The sequence below is a fragment of the Elephas maximus genome, chromosome 7 (assembly GCF_024166365.1).
Source record: "Elephas maximus indicus isolate mEleMax1 chromosome 7, mEleMax1 primary haplotype, whole genome shotgun sequence".
Lineage (NCBI taxonomy): Eukaryota > Metazoa > Chordata > Mammalia > Proboscidea > Elephantidae > Elephas > Elephas maximus.
This window is the reverse complement of record NC_064825.1, coordinates 74167110-74183686: the sequence shown is the minus strand read 5'-3', so window position 1 is coordinate 74183686 and position 16577 is coordinate 74167110. Positions and strand designations below refer to the sequence as shown.

General features: G+C 49.2%; 1 protein-coding gene across 1 annotated transcript in view; it reads left to right on the top strand.

The window, feature by feature from the left end:
- Positions 1 to 841: 841 nt before the first annotated feature.
- PTPN5 (protein tyrosine phosphatase non-receptor type 5) overlaps positions 842 to 16577 on the top strand; it is a 72404-nt gene continuing 56668 nt past the window's right edge. The window contains exons 1-4 of the mRNA XM_049891418.1: positions 842 to 984; positions 1069 to 1228; positions 1326 to 1380; positions 1496 to 1841. Coding sequence (XP_049747375.1) covers positions 842 to 984; positions 1069 to 1228; positions 1326 to 1380; positions 1496 to 1841 — 704 coding nt within the window. The remainder of the gene's footprint in view (positions 985 to 1068; positions 1229 to 1325; positions 1381 to 1495; positions 1842 to 16577) is intronic.

The window sequence follows — 16577 nt, the reverse complement described above, 5'->3', positions numbered from 1 at the left end:
TTAAAAAATAGGTAAGACGGGCTGGAGAAGAAAAAAATACAGCGTTTATTTAGGAAGCCGAGTAATCTGGTGAGGATGGAGGACTGGGATGTGAGAGGGCTTAGGTGGGAGCTGGCGGTGATCAGCCAATCAGCCTCAAGTGCAGAGAACACAAACGTAATGAGTACCATGGAAAAAATGGGGGTGGGGGAGGTGGCGGGTCTGCAATTTTAAATAGGTTAGCAAAAGAAGACCTCTTTGACTTGACACGTTTAAGACTTAAGCAAGCAAGCCATGTGGCTACCGGGGGAAGTTTCCAGGCAGAGAAAAGAGCAATGCAAAGGACCTAAGGCCACAGGGTGGCTGCCATGTTGGTGATGAATTAAGGGACCAGTGTGGCTGCAGCTGTTGGGAGGCAGGGGGAGAGTGGCTGGAGATGAGGTCAGAACTGTAAAGGGGAGCCAGCTCATGAAGGGCCTTGCAGGCCGTTATATGGGCTTTAGTTTTCACTTGGATGAAATGGGGAGCCACTGTAGAATTTCAGTAATGGAGCAACGTGATCTGACTTAACGTTTTTAAAGACTCGTTCTGGCTGCCGTGTAGAGAATCAACTGCAGGGGGCCAGGGGTGGAACCAGGGAGACCAGCAAAGAGGCTATTGGAGAAATCCAGGCGAAAGATGATGGAGGCTGGAACCAGGGTGGAAAGCAGTGTGGTGGTACGCCTCAGTTTCCCCATGTAAAAATGGAGCTTAGGATCGCCGCCCTGCCTGCAACCCAGCTACTCAAAAAGCTCCCATAGGGATAGAATGTCGGGAATCTTGGGCCAGTGGGGCGCCAGCCTGGAAAATGTGGGATCACGGGATGCGTGGGCAGCTCCCTGCGCATCCAGGCCCCTGGTGCCCACGGGAAAGCCAAGACAGGTGCGCGCTCCACGACGCGCATCAGGAGGGCGAAGCCCTGCGGAGGGAGGTCTCCTCAGAGGCTGAACAGGGAGGAGTGGGAAGGTGGGCGCTTCCCATGAGCACTGGAGCGGGCCCTGGGGACCAGGCACTGAGTGTGTCCGGTATGCGGCAGCTCTGTGCGTTCAGGTGTGGGCAGGTGCGGGATGCGCCCTACCACCCCTTCCACGCGCCCCTCACTGCAGCTCTTTCTCCTTTGTCTCTCTTGCCCCACTCCCATCTGGCTGCCTGTCCGTCTCACTTTGGGTTTCGTCCGCAAGGCCCCGCCGGGGTCCCTCTGGCGGTCGCCGTAGCGGCGCAGTCCGGGTCTGGGGTTTCCGGGAGGAGAAAATCATGAATGAAATGGATGTAGTGCTAAGACTCCCCCGCCCTCCCTGTCCGGGCAGGCTCGGCGCGGGGGCGGTGCCTGCCGGGCTCTGCGCGGAGTTGAGGGGGAGGGGAGTACTGAAAACGGGTTCAGAGGTCTAGGGTCTAGTATGTAGACCTACTCAAGCCCTAGGCGCTGCCGAGGTTAGCCGCCCAGCCGGCCTGCGGACCCTGCGCCATTCCCCAGTAGCCCCGCCAGCCGCCCGGAGGCGGGGCGAGGCGGAGCTGGGGGCGAGGAGGGGGTGCTTAGCCTGTCCGGCGGCTGCGTCCGCGACTCCGCAGCTAAAGCGCATTTGGTGGAGCGGTCGGGTGAGGGAGCGCGCACGAAGCGCGGGACGGAGCGCCTGGCAGAAGGACCGACGGACGGACGCCCCCGCACACGTAGATAGACGCACAGAGCTCAGCGCTGCCCCCGTCACACACACATTCAAGCAGACACACACAGGAACACACGCAGACACACTCACACTCGGGCGCGCACATCCTCCCGCCAGCCTGCCCGCCCTCTCGCCGGCGCCCGGAGCCCGCTCTGGCCGGTAAGTGCGGCGCCTCTGTCTGCGCCTTTGTGTGGGGAGCCGAAAAACGTAGGGCGCGGGGTCCTCCCAGACCGGCCCCGCAACTGAGAGCCTCTTGCCTCGGCGCGGAGGAGCTCGCGCCCGCCTCCGCCCCCGCCACGCCCCCGTGGGGCTCTCGGCGCCCCCGGACTGGGGGAAGGGGTCCCCTCTACGGGGGAGGGGGCTGCGGTAGTCCGGAGGGAGCGGCGGCCACTCCCCACGAAGCTGGTGCGCAGCTCCCGGGAGGGATCGAGATAGTAGTGGTCCTGGGTCCGAGCCTCTGCGGCCAAGGCCGGTGCGCGGCTTTTGGCTGCAACGCCGTTCCAGGGTCTAGACCTCCTGGGAGGGAGATTGGAGATCGCCGCTAGCCTGCTGGTCTGTAAACCGGAGCCTCTCGCCTTCCCGGCTCCCCCGGACCCTGTGGCTTTAGCCTCCCGCTTCCCACCCACCCCCAAAATAAAAGCCCAGCATGTTCCCCTCCCCCAGCATGCCGCTTTTTCCAAGGCGAGGCCAGGCTCCTGCAAAATCCGTGGGTTGCCGGGGTCAGAGCCTTGGGGACATTGTGGGGCTTACCTTACCAAGGATCGCGTGGCCCAGAGGGTCAGGGCCAGAAGAACCTTGGGAACTCGTTTAACCACCTCATTTTACGGATGGGGAAACTGAGGCCCAGGGAGGTGGCTTCACCAAGGCCACCAGAGAGTTAGTGGCAGAGCCTGCGTTAGAACCTGGGGTCTCTTTGCTTTCACACTCATTCCCCCAGTACAGTACACAATTCGACCAAATCCCTAATGAAGCCCCGGAACCCAAAAATCACCTTAGTATGACAGGGAAATTGTTGTAATCCCAGCCCTGCCCCCACTTGGAGCTGCAGATGCCATTCATTTGCTACCATCCTTACGGTGAAGGAAAAGAAAAAAAAAATTGCCTTTAATTTGTCTCGTTCAGTCTCAAAGGAGAGCTCTCTTACGCAAGCACTTCAGGTTTGGGATTTTGTTTGGGAGAATGAAACAATCTTGGACAGAGATCAGATTTCAGGGTTTTAGTCCTGGTTCTCCTTCAGCGACCTCAGCTGGACGAGGTGATGTGACATCCAAGGATTCATCCCAAACCCCACTTTGACCTGGCTTCATGTCCTATCAGTCACTCTCCTCTCCACCTTAAGGGCCCAGGTCTTCTAATCCAACCAGTCCCCTTTATTCCTCTATCCCCTAGACCCTTTTTGTTATTCCTTTATGAAAGTCCCCAAGTCGTTTATGCGGAGCCACCTCTTCCTCCTGGGTGTTTATTGAGTGCAACCTCTTGGTATTGTTGATAAAACTTCTTGGGAAGCTTGAGTTACAGCCATGCCAGTCTCAGGTGGTGTCTGAGGACAAGGTCCCTCAAGGGCAATTGGGTGTCCCCAGGGTTGAGCCCGATGCCTGTCATGATGAGGGTGCCCCAAGAGTTTCGTCGAAGGAGTGCACGCATAGCTAGGTGGTGGACAGATGAGGTTAGTCACCTTTAAGGAGACTCCCTTGCATGGTATAGTTGGCAAAGAGGGAGATTTCAATCTCTAGGGCCTAAGGCTCTTGAATCAAGAGCTTCCTGGAGTGGGGTGAGTAGCCTGGCATAGAGCAGAGCCAGGGTGGCCAAATGGCATAACCCCAGGGACCACCACTCACATCTGGCATAGAGCAGAGCCAGGGTGGCCAAATGGCATAACCCCAGGGACCACCACTCACATTATAGTCCATGGAAATGGCATTGTGCTCCAAGAGGTCCCATTTACATAGGCTGTAATGAGTACTGACCCCCGGGTTTTTGCAGTATAAAGGCCTCTACCCTGAGAGTGAGGAGATCTGGGCTCCAGGCCCAGCCGCCTCCTCACTGGCTATGCAATCTTGATAAATAATCGTAACTTCTCTGGGTCTCAGTTTCTTCACCTGAAAAATAAGAGCATTGGAAGGGGGGAAATGCAGAACAGAATTTAAAATTCTCATGGCATACAGATTTTCTGAAGCTGTGGAGCCTCCATGAACCCCTAAAACTATTGCCCTGAGATAATCTTTAAACCTTAAACTTTAAACCAAAAATATCCCCTGAAGTCATCGTAAAACGAAACAAGAGTTTCACTTAACTAGTAAAAAGTGCCTGCCTTGAGCATTGTGCTCTCTTAAGATCTACCTATATGGGATCAAACTGACAATAGCAACTCCAGAGATTAAATAGGGAACTTAGGGGACAGTGAGTTTATGTTCATGGGGAGGAACAACTTGGAAAAGGGTGAGAGTGGTTGTACAACTCTGAGAATGTAATTAACGTCACTGAGTTGTACGTGTGGAAATTGTTGAACTGGTGTGTGTTTGGCTGTGTCTATTTTCAACAACAACAAAAATAAAATAAGTTATAAAAAATAATAAGAGCACTGGACTGGAAGATTTTCAGGATCCCTTTCAGGTCTGAACTGTTGTGGGGGAAGGAGGGTGTACTTATTTATGTCACTGCTATGGGCCTGGTTTTCCTCCTCTATTGCTCTGTGAGGGAGCAATTCCTGACTCAAAGAATTGTGAAGGTGGATGAGATAATGTATATAGAATACCTTGCACAGCGCCTGGGGCATAGAAAATGCTCAGAAATTCATAGCTCTTAATACCATTAGTGCCCAAGCTTTATGGAGCTACCCCCCTCTTCATCTCTTCCTTTCTTTAGCTCATCCAAGGGCATGGTATTTTAGGGCCTCCAAGCCTTCCTCCCTCAGGAAACCCCTCCTCTACTGACATTCCTGGACTTAGGGCCTAGCCCACGTAAGACATCTATGAAAGTTCCTTGGGAGGAGCACCGCTTTGGTTTATCAGTTATTTACACCTTAGTGTGATTGAATTTTAAATTTAATCTTTGTATAGTGTCAAAGATTTTCTTCTGCTCTATCACTTACCCTTAATCCTCATAACACCCATGATATCAATGGTGTTATCATACCCATTTTACAGATGGTGAAGTTAAGACTCAGAGTTTATCTGACACCTTAAAAGTGTCAGAGCCAGAGAACTGGACCTCCAGCTCAGATCATCTGACTTCAAATTCTGAATGAACTCTTTGCATCTTATTGCCTACCCTCTTCTGAGATCTGCCCTAAAAGAGCGACATAACCCTCAGAAAGAGTTAAGGAGGAGGGATTTTATCCTTCTGGAAGATGGGAATGATGTTCTTGGAAAAACTAGGTAGCACTTGAGCTGGGCCTGAATGATTTGTACATTAGAATAAAGGAGACAAGATGTTTCAAGTATTGGGAACAGCATGAGCAGAGGACAGGCGGTGGGTACTTCTAGGGCATGTACAGAAACTGGCAAGTGGTTCACTCCACTGGCACAAAAAGGATAAAAGAGGAGCCATGAGAAGGAAAGCTGGGTAGGAGGGTGGAGGCAGTTTTTGGGGGCACTAAATGCCAAGCTGAAGAATTGGTCTTTAGTTTTCAAAGCTGGCCATTAGGAAGCTCACTCTGGTTGTCCCGTGAGAACAGATTGGAGGGGGAGAGCCTGCTGGCAGGGAGCCCATATGGGAAATGATGGCAGTGGTCTAGGTGAGAGATACGGAGGGTCTGGACTAGGGGTGGTTGTAAGAATAGAGAGAAAATGTTCTGGTGTAAGAGGCCACAGCATCAGCAAGATTGGTAACTGATTGGGTGTGGGGGCTAGAAGGAGGGAATACTGCAAAGTGACGGCAAGGTTTTGAGCCTGAGTGGCCAAGGATGCAGTTAACAAAAAGTACCCAACAGTGGGGGGGGGGGGGTGAGGATGAGGAATGGGGCCATGAACCTGACAAGGAATCATAATGACTCCTCTTGCAAGGCTGGCTCACTAAGCACTCTGAACTGTCAAGAGCCAATTTGTTTCTTCATTCATTCATTCATTCTCCAAATATGTATTAATAAAACCAGTTGCCATCAAGTCGATTTCGACTCATGGCAACTCAAGTGCTTCACAGCGGAACTGCCCTCCATAGGGTTTTCATGGCTATGACCTTTTGGAAGCAGACCACCATGCCTTTCTTCTAAGATGCCTCTGGGTGGGTTCAAACCACCAAGCTTTTGGTTAGTAGCCCAGTGCTTAACTATTGGTGCCACCCAGGGACTCCCCAAATATTCATCAGTATCTGTTATGTGCCGGGTTGTTCTAGGCTCTGGGGATACATTGCTGAAAAAGATGAACTTTTTGTCAAGCTTTACCAGAGGAGACCAAAAGTAAAGTATAAGCAAAGATATGACATTTCAGGTGGTGCACAAAACTCTGGAAATAAAACAGGGTAAGGATGAGTATAGTTTGGCGTAGTGATTAGGTGCAACGGCTGCTGACCAGAGGGTCGGCAGTTCAAATCCACCAGGTGCTCCTTGGAAACGCTTTGGGCAGTTCTGCTCTGTCCTGTAGGGTCACTATGAGTCAGAATCGACTCGGCGGCAGTGAGTTTGGTTTTTTTTTTTTTTGGTTTAAGGGTGAGTGGTGTGGTAGAGAGATTTGCTTTTAAATAAAATTGTCTCCGAGGAGGTGATATCTGACCAAAGGCCTGAATGAAGTGAGGGAGTGATCCATGAAAAGATCTGAGGAGACATCATTCTAGGAAGCGGAAACCACACGTGCAAAGGCCCTGGGGTAAGACTGTCACGGTATTTTCAAGGAACAGCAAGTGTGGCTGGAAGAGACAGGCAAAGGGGAAGGGTGATAAGAAAAAAAGGAGAGAGGAGCCAGGCCAGATCCTGGAGGTGCTTGCAGGCCTGAGGAATAAGACATTGAACAATGCTGATGAGTTCTATCCTTGTGTTCCTAGTGCCTAACAAACCCGGCCTGACCTCAGGGTCTTGGTAAGTAGTTGTAGAATGAATGAATGTTAGAAATGACTGCTTCCATACAAAACCTCATAACTTGGACTTACATGAACCAATAATAGAGATAGTAAGCTCTATTAGGATCACAATGGTAAAACTCAGATGATTTGAATGTGTTGTCATTCAAGTATGAAAATTTGAGTCAAATCTGCATATTTTATTTAGTGTGACTTGATATTATAAACACTGCTCTTGACTAAGGCTAAATAGTAAAACATACCTGAAATGACTTGAAAACAAAGTGGTAATAGTATTGGTCTTCCCTCATCCTGCTTCCAGTGCAAATGTACATCCTTCTGGCTTCACTGCAGATTTTCTTTTACGTAAACCTTGTGCCCTCAGCCATTTTCCTTAAAAGGAGGGATTTTAAAGAACTTGTTTCCAGCACAACGGTCCATATTTGTAGGGTGAGTAGTGATCTTCTCCAGTAAACGGGCAGTTTCCCAAAAAAGGCGGGGGGGGGGGACGGTTATTTATAGAAGTATAAATTCTTCAGCTACCTAATTGTTTAAATGGATCTATAAGTGGGAGTGGAAAAACTCCAGAAGGTCTCTAATCATTTAAAGCTTTTGTCTGCATTAAATTCGTCACAGGGCATTGTGAACATTTCAGAATATATGAAACCCTGTACCAAAAATTCAACCAACTCGCCAGGAAATATGTATAAAACCAATGTTCTTTCCATTGTGGGTCAGCACAGTTGTCTGTGTGTAGTACCTGGTTCTAGCCCTGGACTTACTCATGATTGAGTGACCAGGGGCGAGGTTCTTCCCCTCCCCTGAGCTGAGTTTCTCCATCTCTGGGAGGTGGGGCTTGGGTTTCTGCGGCCTCTGAAGCCCTAAGCTCTTGTGGTCTTCGTATCTGTGGTCCACATTATGGTCTTCCCAGAGACCATGTGTATGGAGGTGTGGCTCCTGTGGACTTGGATGATACGGTGGATGAGGTCGGACAGATGTTCCTGCCACATAGGAGTTGGTGATTGCCATCAACAAAGAGATCCAGATACTGGGCTGGACCTTGTGAGGGGACAAATTGATGTGTGGTCTCAGTCATCACAGAATCATAGATTCTCTAGGCCACCAAGTCCAAACTCCACCTGAATCTGGTGATCTATCACCTCTAGAAAGGGGAAACCTGGGTTATCCCAAGACAGAAACTAAAAGTAGTCTTTGAAGAATGCTGTCACCAAATAGCTCTTTGTCTTAAGCTAGAGTGTTATAGCAAATAAGATTTCTCCCCTTTCGTCAACATCACCTCCATCTTTTCTCATTTGGTGAGATGTGAAACTAACACCTTGACCACCATGTCTGGCAAAGCTAGACTCTTAGACTGAAGAAACCTTTTCCCGCTGAGCTGTAGCACATGGAACAGACACATGGTTCTGTGTCTTCTGTGAAGCAACCTAGATTCAGGTTTCCATACCTGGGGTACGGAATGTGGCAGGTAGCCCAGGAGGGAACCCCGCTGAAGCTAGATGTTGCCATTGTAAAATTAACACAACCATACCAGAGAACAAATTTAAGGAAATTAACTGTGGCTTTTTTCTTTTTTTTACATGTTCTGGGGTCCTGGTGGTGCGGTGGTTAAGACCTACAGCTGCTAACCAAAAGGTCAGCAGTTCAAATCTGCCAGCTGCTATTTGGAAATCCTATAGGGCGGTTCTACCCTGTCCTATAGGGTCGTTATGAGTTAGAATCACCTCGACGGCAATAGGTTTGATTGTTCTATTTTTTCTTTATAAAAAGCAAAACATATTTTTTCATAGTTGAATTCAGCCCACTTATAGTTGTGTAGCCTGCATTTTTCACTTTTATCAGAACTGCATTTTTCACTTAACATTTTATCATAACTTCTATATTTTATCATAAGCCATCCTTGATGGCTTTACCATAGTTTATTTAACCATTTCTCTGTTGTTGGACACGGCTATTAGTGAACCCCTTCAAGCATACAGCTTTTCCATCTCAGATTCCCAAGGCATCCATTTTAAGCATCCTCCAGAAGGTATGACAAGACCAAGGAGGGATAGTGAGGGTGCGAGGAAAAGAAATGTGTGGCCTGTGGATCATACATGCAGGTTGACTCCATAGATGCAGATCCTGGGGTAGAACAAGGTCAGGAGACTAGAGCAGGAGCCAAGGAGAGGATCAGAATCACAGGCGGGAGGGCGTGGCTACAGAGCTCTGAGGGTGTGGCAGATGGGCATGCAGTTCTGGGAGATTTCAAGTGGAGACCCTCCAGGGTTTGTTGATTTGGTTTTGGGGTGTTCCCCCCCCCTGCCCCACAAAAGGACTTTTGTGTGCCCAGCATTTAAAAAACCACTGAATGAAGTCTTAGGAGTGGAGAGTCCGGGAAGAAGCCGTTAATTAAAAAAAAGTAAGTTTTGTGTGGGTTCTGCATGGCCTTGGAGATGATACAGAGGAGGGAAGAGGGAACAGAATACAAATGAGTCCAACCTCCATTTCTGAAGAATTACTGTGATTTAGAGGTATTGTGGGTGGAAAAAGAAAGCCCTCAGGAGAGATTTTAGTGGATGGAGTTCATTCATGCATGCAAGTATAGACCACACCAGACATCGTGCTGGGCACCCTCAGCAATAAACACAGACACCAAGACCCTGCCCACAAGGGGCTTATGTCTAATGGAGGCACCAGAGAGGTAGCCTGGCAACAAGGGACCATATTGATGCATTCTGGGATAATAAAAAGCACCAACCTGGTGGCACGGATGGTTAAGCACTGGACTGTTTACTGAAGGGATTGCAGTTCAAACCCACCCAGCAGCTCTGCCGGATAAAGACTGGAAAAAGACCTAGCGATCTGTTTCTATAAAGATTACAGTCAAGAAAACCCTATGGGGAAGTTCTGCCCTGTCACATGGGATCACTGTGAGTCAAAAGGGACTCTACAGCGCCTAACAACGGCAGCAGTCTTTACTGAGTGATTACTGTACCTACATTATCTCACTTAATCTCCTTTACAATTCAGTAAGGAAGGTTTATTATTCTCAGTTTACGGGTGAGGAAACAGACTCAGCAAGGTTAAGTAACTTGCCAAGAACACACAGCAAGTAAATGGCAGAGCCAGAATTAAGCCCTACTGCCTAATGATGCTGTGGTGCGAGGCAGATGATTATAGGAACATAGAAGAGAGGACAGAGAAGGCTTCCTAAAAAAAGAGGTCAGATGAGCATTTTAGTGCAAGTCTACTATGTTCTTTCTCCTTTGGCCCATAAGGCCTGCTTCCAGTGAATTTGAACTCCCAGCGAGCCCCACCTCATTCAGACTCCGTTTTAGAAGAAGGTGATCACTTTCATCATCTCTGGTGCTTATCATGAGGCAGAGGAGGAGGCCAGGGGTCGGCGTTGCCGTTTCCCTCTGACATCTACTGCCTCTGACTACCCTAGCTGGCCTACTCCCCACCCTTGTGGAGTTTGGGGTACCTTAGAGGGACATGTGGGGGCACCTCCTGGCCCTGGGCAGCTTCAGGTCAATGTGTTGGAGCTGGCCAAATACAAGGCTCAGGAATGGCAGTAGAGGTCACACGTCTACCTTCTGCGTCATGTCACTGCCCAGAGAAGTCTGGACCTGGTGGATTCCCGCCACCTCCAAAGCCCATTCTTCCCAAAACGCAGATGAAGCCAGTTCTCCCTGCTCATTAAAGGGTGGTTTGGGATATATTTTGCATATTTATTTTAAACCCACTTTGTCTCTAAAATAATCTTGAGACAAAAACCTGCTGTAATCTTATATCTGTTCCTTTAGTATTAGGCTCTGTGCTAGGCCTGTGGGGATATGCAGATGGCTAAGACCTGGTCCAGCGAGTGGAGTGAGAAGCGTGTTAAGTGTCAACGGAGGCTGCCGTGTGAGGGTGCCTGGGTAGGATGGCACCCGGGAGAGTCGGGAACCTGTGCCGAAGAGGTGGTGTCTGAGCAGAGACTAGAAGTCCTCCATGGCCCCCCATAACCTGTAGCAATGTTGCTCAGCAGGAACCCAAGTGGTCTTTGGATAGGACATTCTTTGTTGTGACGGCATCCCTGGCCCCACTGCCCAAATATTTGCCAGTCATTGTGACAGCCAGAAACGCCCCACACATTTTCAGGGTATGTTTTACAAACAGTAAAAGGTACAGATCTTAAGTTGCCATTCAGTGAATTTTGACAGCTGTGTGAACTTGTATAGCTATCACCAAGATCAAGATGTGGAATGTATTCCACCACCCCTGAAAGTTCTTTCTTTCCCCTTTTCTGTTAGTACCCACTTCCCAGAGGTAACCGTTGTTCCAGTTTCTATCATTGGAGATGAGTTTAGTCTGTTCATGAGCTTCCTGTAAATGGTATCATATAGGATGTACTCTTTTGGGTCATAAGGTCTTTGAGACCCATCCATGTTGTGGCCCCCTGCCCACACGCACGCATTTCTAAATGCCAGGTAGAATGGTGATACCAGCTGCACTCCCACTGAGAAATAATAGCCTATGACTTCAAATCTGCGTGTCTTAGCTGATGCATGAAGCCCTCTGCGTGTGACGTGAGTCCTCCCTTGCCCCCACTCAGCCACATAGAGTTGCCCCTTCTCCCAGAACTCATTGCCCTTTCTCCACTCCAGGCCTTTGCCCCTGCAGTGTTCTCTGCCTGGAACCCCCTTCCCCACTGCCTGGGTAGCTCCTGCTTGTCCTTCAAGTCTCTGCTTAGATACCACCTCTTCTCTGCAGCTGAGACCCTCGCGTGTGCCATCCTACCAATCGCCATCAAGTCAGCTCCAAGTCATGGTGTCCCCATGTGTTGCAGACTAGAACTGTGCTCCATAGGGCTTTTTTGGCTGTAATCTTTACAGGAGCAGATCACTAGGCCTTTTTTCTGCGGTGCTGCTGGGTGGGTTTGAACTGCCAACTTTTAGATTAGTGGTCAAGTGCAAACTGTTTGGACCGCTCAGGGACCTAGACACTCCCTCAAGACCGCCTTCATTGACATTTAACATGTTTCTGACTCCACTCGCCAAACTGGAAGCTCGTGAAGCATGGGAACTGCGTCTTAGTTATCTATATATCCCCACAGGCCCAGCACAGAGCCGAATACTAAAGAAATGTGTATAAGATCATACCAGATCTTGTCTTAAGATTATTTTAGAAACAAATGAGGTTTAAACTAAGTGTGTAAAATATATTCTAAACCTCCCTGTGAAGCAAATAAAAGAAAGGTGGCCAAAAAAGACCACCATCTCTGACTACAGGTGATAAATGTAGAGTGAAACACTCTCCCAGTGAGGCAGAAGCCTCTAGCCCGTCACGTCATGGAAGTGGCATGGTAAGTGCAGAGAATTCAGATAGCCAAGGGGGAGGGGGAGAGATCAAAGCCCATCAGGGAAGGCTTCCTGGAGGAGGTGAATTTTAAAGATTTTCAGAGAGAAATCTGAGCCAGGGAGTTACATAGTCAAGGGGGTAATCCATAGAGAGCCTTAAACATGATCCAAGGCAGCTGTGCCCTTCCCAGGCCTCATCTGTCCTCTTATGACCCTGGCACAAGTTTCATGCAGTTACCCTTCCCTCTTCTTTCTACTCACTTCTTCTTTTTGTCCTACTTGGTCTCTCCTTCCCATCGTCCTCCCAAATCTGAGTGTACAAGAAGTTGCTGAATGCCCATTGCCCACCCCATTCTGTCCTTCCTTCTCTGCACTGGGCTCCCTACCATGGGGGACATAGAAGGAGGCTTACCTCTTGCCTCTTGTCAGCCTGGGCAGCTCACAGAGTCCAAGGTTATGGACAGGAGGTCCATGGAGCAGCCCAGGGTGGGGTGTGGTCCGCTGCCAGGTTTCAGGTCACAAATGAAAATGCTGGGGAAAGAATTCAGCCAGATAGGTCAGTGTGCATTAGACTCACAGGTGGGCTTCCAGGAGGAGGTGAGAGGCCACAGCACTGACATAAGAAGCAGGAAAGCCTGTCCAGGCAGGAGGAACAGGGAGACAAAGGCTGATGAGCAGGAGTGAGTGTAGCTAATGGGGTGGTTTTCATGGTGGAGGAGGATTTGGGGAATCCTGCAAAGTCACCTCTTCCCAAGGGCTCTGGGTCTGACTCGGGGACCTGGAAAGAGTCCGGAGCTCTCTTGAAGGGAGAAGAGTCAGTTCAGCTGGGGAGACCCTTCTCATCCTCAGCTACTCTTTCCTGTTGTTCTCACTAGCTCCAGAAACACCTGGCAGAGCCTGAGGAAATAGGAAACAGGTCTTTGTAGCTGATGGTACTGCCTGGTACACAGAGCAGGAGCGTCTCTGTGCTGGGCTGCCTTGGAGGGAAATGGAAGCTTTGAGCCAGGTCAGGAGTAGTAATGAGGAGGATGGCTGCCTAAGGATTGCCTACTACTTTCTGTACATCAGTTGCTTCCCTGATCTTCATCACAACCCTGCAGTAGGCAGCTCTTACTTCTCCCATGTCACAGATGAGGAAACAGAGGCTCCCAGAGGTTAAGACACCAGCCCAGGAACACGTGGGGAGAAAGCAGCAGAGCCCAGTGTTTGAACCAGGTCTCTCTGCCTCTGAATTCCATCCTTTTTTAGAGGACCATGGTTGCCTTAAGGTGTGCAGCCTCTGAGTGTAAGCCTATCATGCTTCAAGGGATTCTTCCACAGCTGGGGGGCCTGTGATGAAGCCACCCCTGGCCCCAGATCCCCAGCTGTCCACTGGCACAAGGCAGTGAGAAGATCAACCTTCTTGGCCTGGGAACCTCCATCCTGTCTTCCCCATTGGCTACCTAAGCAGGATCAGAGCTGACTACTTATCAGCTCTGCAACCTCATGCCAGCGCCTAACCTCTCTGAGCATCTATTAGCTCCTCTACGAAGTGTAAGGATAACGATGTCTGCCTTACAGTGTTGTCACAAGGGTCAAATGAATTAAAGTAGTGGAAAGCACATAGCACATAGTCGGTGTCCAGCTGATATTTATTATATCTGAGTTCAACAGGTCAGATCCTTTCAACCCAGACTTCTGGTCCATCTGCCTTTTTCACATGCTGCTTTGACCTCCTGGTTCACAGACTCTAGTCTCTCTTATGGCAAAGAAGCCTCAAAAAGAGGAAAAGAAAAAAAACCCAACCCTGTAGGACAGAGTAGAACTGTTCCATAGGGTTTCCAGGGCTGTAATCTTTAGGAAAGCCACATCTTTCTCCAGCAGAGTTGGCTAGTGAGTTTGAACCACCGACCTTTCAGTTAGCAGCCCAGAACACTTAACCACTGTGCCACCAGCGCTCCTTAAAGGAGCCTCAGACCCAGCTAATTGTTCCAAGCCTAGCCTCTGCCTGGCCCACTCCCAGGCCCTGCTTCTGACAAAATTTGCCTGACTCTTCCACCAAATCTAAAGTGCCAGGCTCTTTTCCCAGCTTGTGCTGCCAGGCCTGAGCACATGAGGGTGAAACCCGAGGCTGGAGGCAGGGGCCCTGACAGGGAGCTAGACCCCACCGTGGGGTATGTATGGCAGAACTGCAGGCCTCACTAACTGCAGGTGGGAGCACACCTAGCACTGAACCTGGGGAGCTTTCTCCTCCTCACATGCATACAAGCACTGCGAGAAGGGGCCTTTCAAGCCGTGGAGAGCAGGGCAGATGGCAGGCGAGATCACTGTGGATAATCCAGAGCAAGGCACAGGCAGCTGTGGCCGTCCAAGCCAGTGGTTGGCAGCAGGGATGTCTAGGGTGGAACCAAGAGGCAGGTAGAGACCAAAAACAGAAAATAACTTGCAATTTGGGTGCGTGTGTAACCAACACAGGCTAGGCAGAGTTCCTAGTCCCTGGGGTGGGAGGTGGGCATGCTGCCAGAGTAGGCAAGGCCCCAATCCTAGAAAGCAGATGACCAAGACAGGGATTCTGTCTGCTGAAGTAAAACGGCAGAAGTCCATTTGCTGGGATTGAGCCAGCGTCAGGGCCAGACAAGCACCAGGGAGACTAAGCGTTGCATTAAAACTCTTTTAACGACAGTAACATTAGCTAACAGTTAAACATAGCATTCTGTATGTTAGATTCTCTTCTGAGAGTTTGACATTTACTCGTCACAACAGGAATAGCAACAACACTACTAGTAGTCCATTTAAAAGATGTGGAAACTGAGGGACAGGGAGGTTAAGTAAAACTCCTGACCTACTCCGAGACAGGCAGTATAACCATTCCACTGGTAGCTTGAAATTGGCCATGGCAGAAGTATTTACGCCACAGAAATTGGCAAATCTCAGCGTTTTTTTTTTTTTTTTATCTCAGAGAACATGACTAACATGACACAGGACTCATCCTGGGACTTCATGGACCTCACCTATGGGAATAAAGGGGCTATATTAACCAGGCAGTGGGCAAAGCCAGACCCGTAGGTGATGACAACCAACATTTATTTGGCGCTTAGTGGACCCTCTCTAAGCATTCTACATGCATCTCACGTAAAATCCTTATGTGAAGATCAAAATTTATTCAGTCTCCACAAGGATCCTGTGAGGTCTAGGCACTGTTAGCCCCGTATCACAGATGAGGAAACTAGGGCACAGGGAAGCTAAGGATCTTGGGTCCTTGATTCACACTTGAGTAGTCCAATCCCAGAGCCTGTGCTTTCAAGTACTACTTCTGTGGCATTTTTAATGAGCCATTTGTAAATGCTCAAACTCTAGCCCACTTCTCAGTTATTTTTTCAAGAAATAGCTCTTCAACATATGCCTGGTGCCATTTAAAGTATTAAGCATGGGAAATTGGAGGGTCCATATTAGAGGCTATAAACCTAGCGGCTTAAAGCATGGGCTTAGAGTTGGGCCAAGCTGAGTTTGAAGCCTGGTCCTGCCCCTTCCGCACTGTGTGACCTTGAGCAAGCGACTGACTCATTTTCTCCAAGTGTCAATCCTCACATGTGTAGCATGGAAATGATAACTGTGTTTACCTCAGAGGGTGGTTAAAAAAAAAAAAAAAAAAACACCCCAGCCATCAGAATAGAGCTGGCCCCATCAGGTTTCCAGGGCTGTAAATCTTCATGGAAGCAGACTGGCACATCTTTCTCCCACAGAGCAGCTGGTGGGTTCGAACTGCAGACCTTTTGGTTAGCAACTGAGTACTTAGCCACTGTGTCACCAGGGCTCTTCATAGGGTTATAATGAGAAATAAATGATGTAATACATGTACAGCACTTGACACAGCACCCAGCACACAGTGTTCAACAAAAGGAAGCTGCAGTGCTTTATAAATGTCAGTGTTGTGTACAGGTGGCTCACTGTGAGGCAGAGTTACAGGCATCATGGAGAATCCCTGAATGCTGCAGTGAGAACAGAAGAGGGGGTACCCTGTTCTTTCTAAGGGAGCCAGAAAGGGAGGTAGCATTTGAACAGAGTCTTGAAGGGCAAGTAAGAGTTTTCCCACAAAAGAAGAGAAAAGGGGGCTTTTCCAGTGGAGGGAAAAGAACATTCCAAGGCATTATAGGTAAGAGAATGCATCTAACTAGCAGAAATACCGGAACACTCCCATAAGAGGTGTGATCACACCTTCACATTTGTGCTTGCCTGTTTTCTTCTTGCAAATTAAACTGTATACCTGGGGGACAGAGGAGGGTGTAGAGAGAGGGATCAGAATGGAGTGATTTCAAAGTCTTGGGCGACACAGGGGTAGACCAGATGACCTTTATACTCTGCAGTCCTGCTCTTTGATTATGTTTTGGGCTTGTGCCCACCACACAGTTGATAATCAGATGCCAATCACAGCTGAACTCAGCTTCCATCAATAGCCGGTTTGGGCAGGATCCACCTTCCACACCTCAAGGTTGGGCAACCTTTGCCCAGGCTCTAGGGGCCAAGGCCTGGTTTCCCTGGTGCTGTGAGCGCCCTCTGTTGGTTCTCTGCCGCTTCACCATCC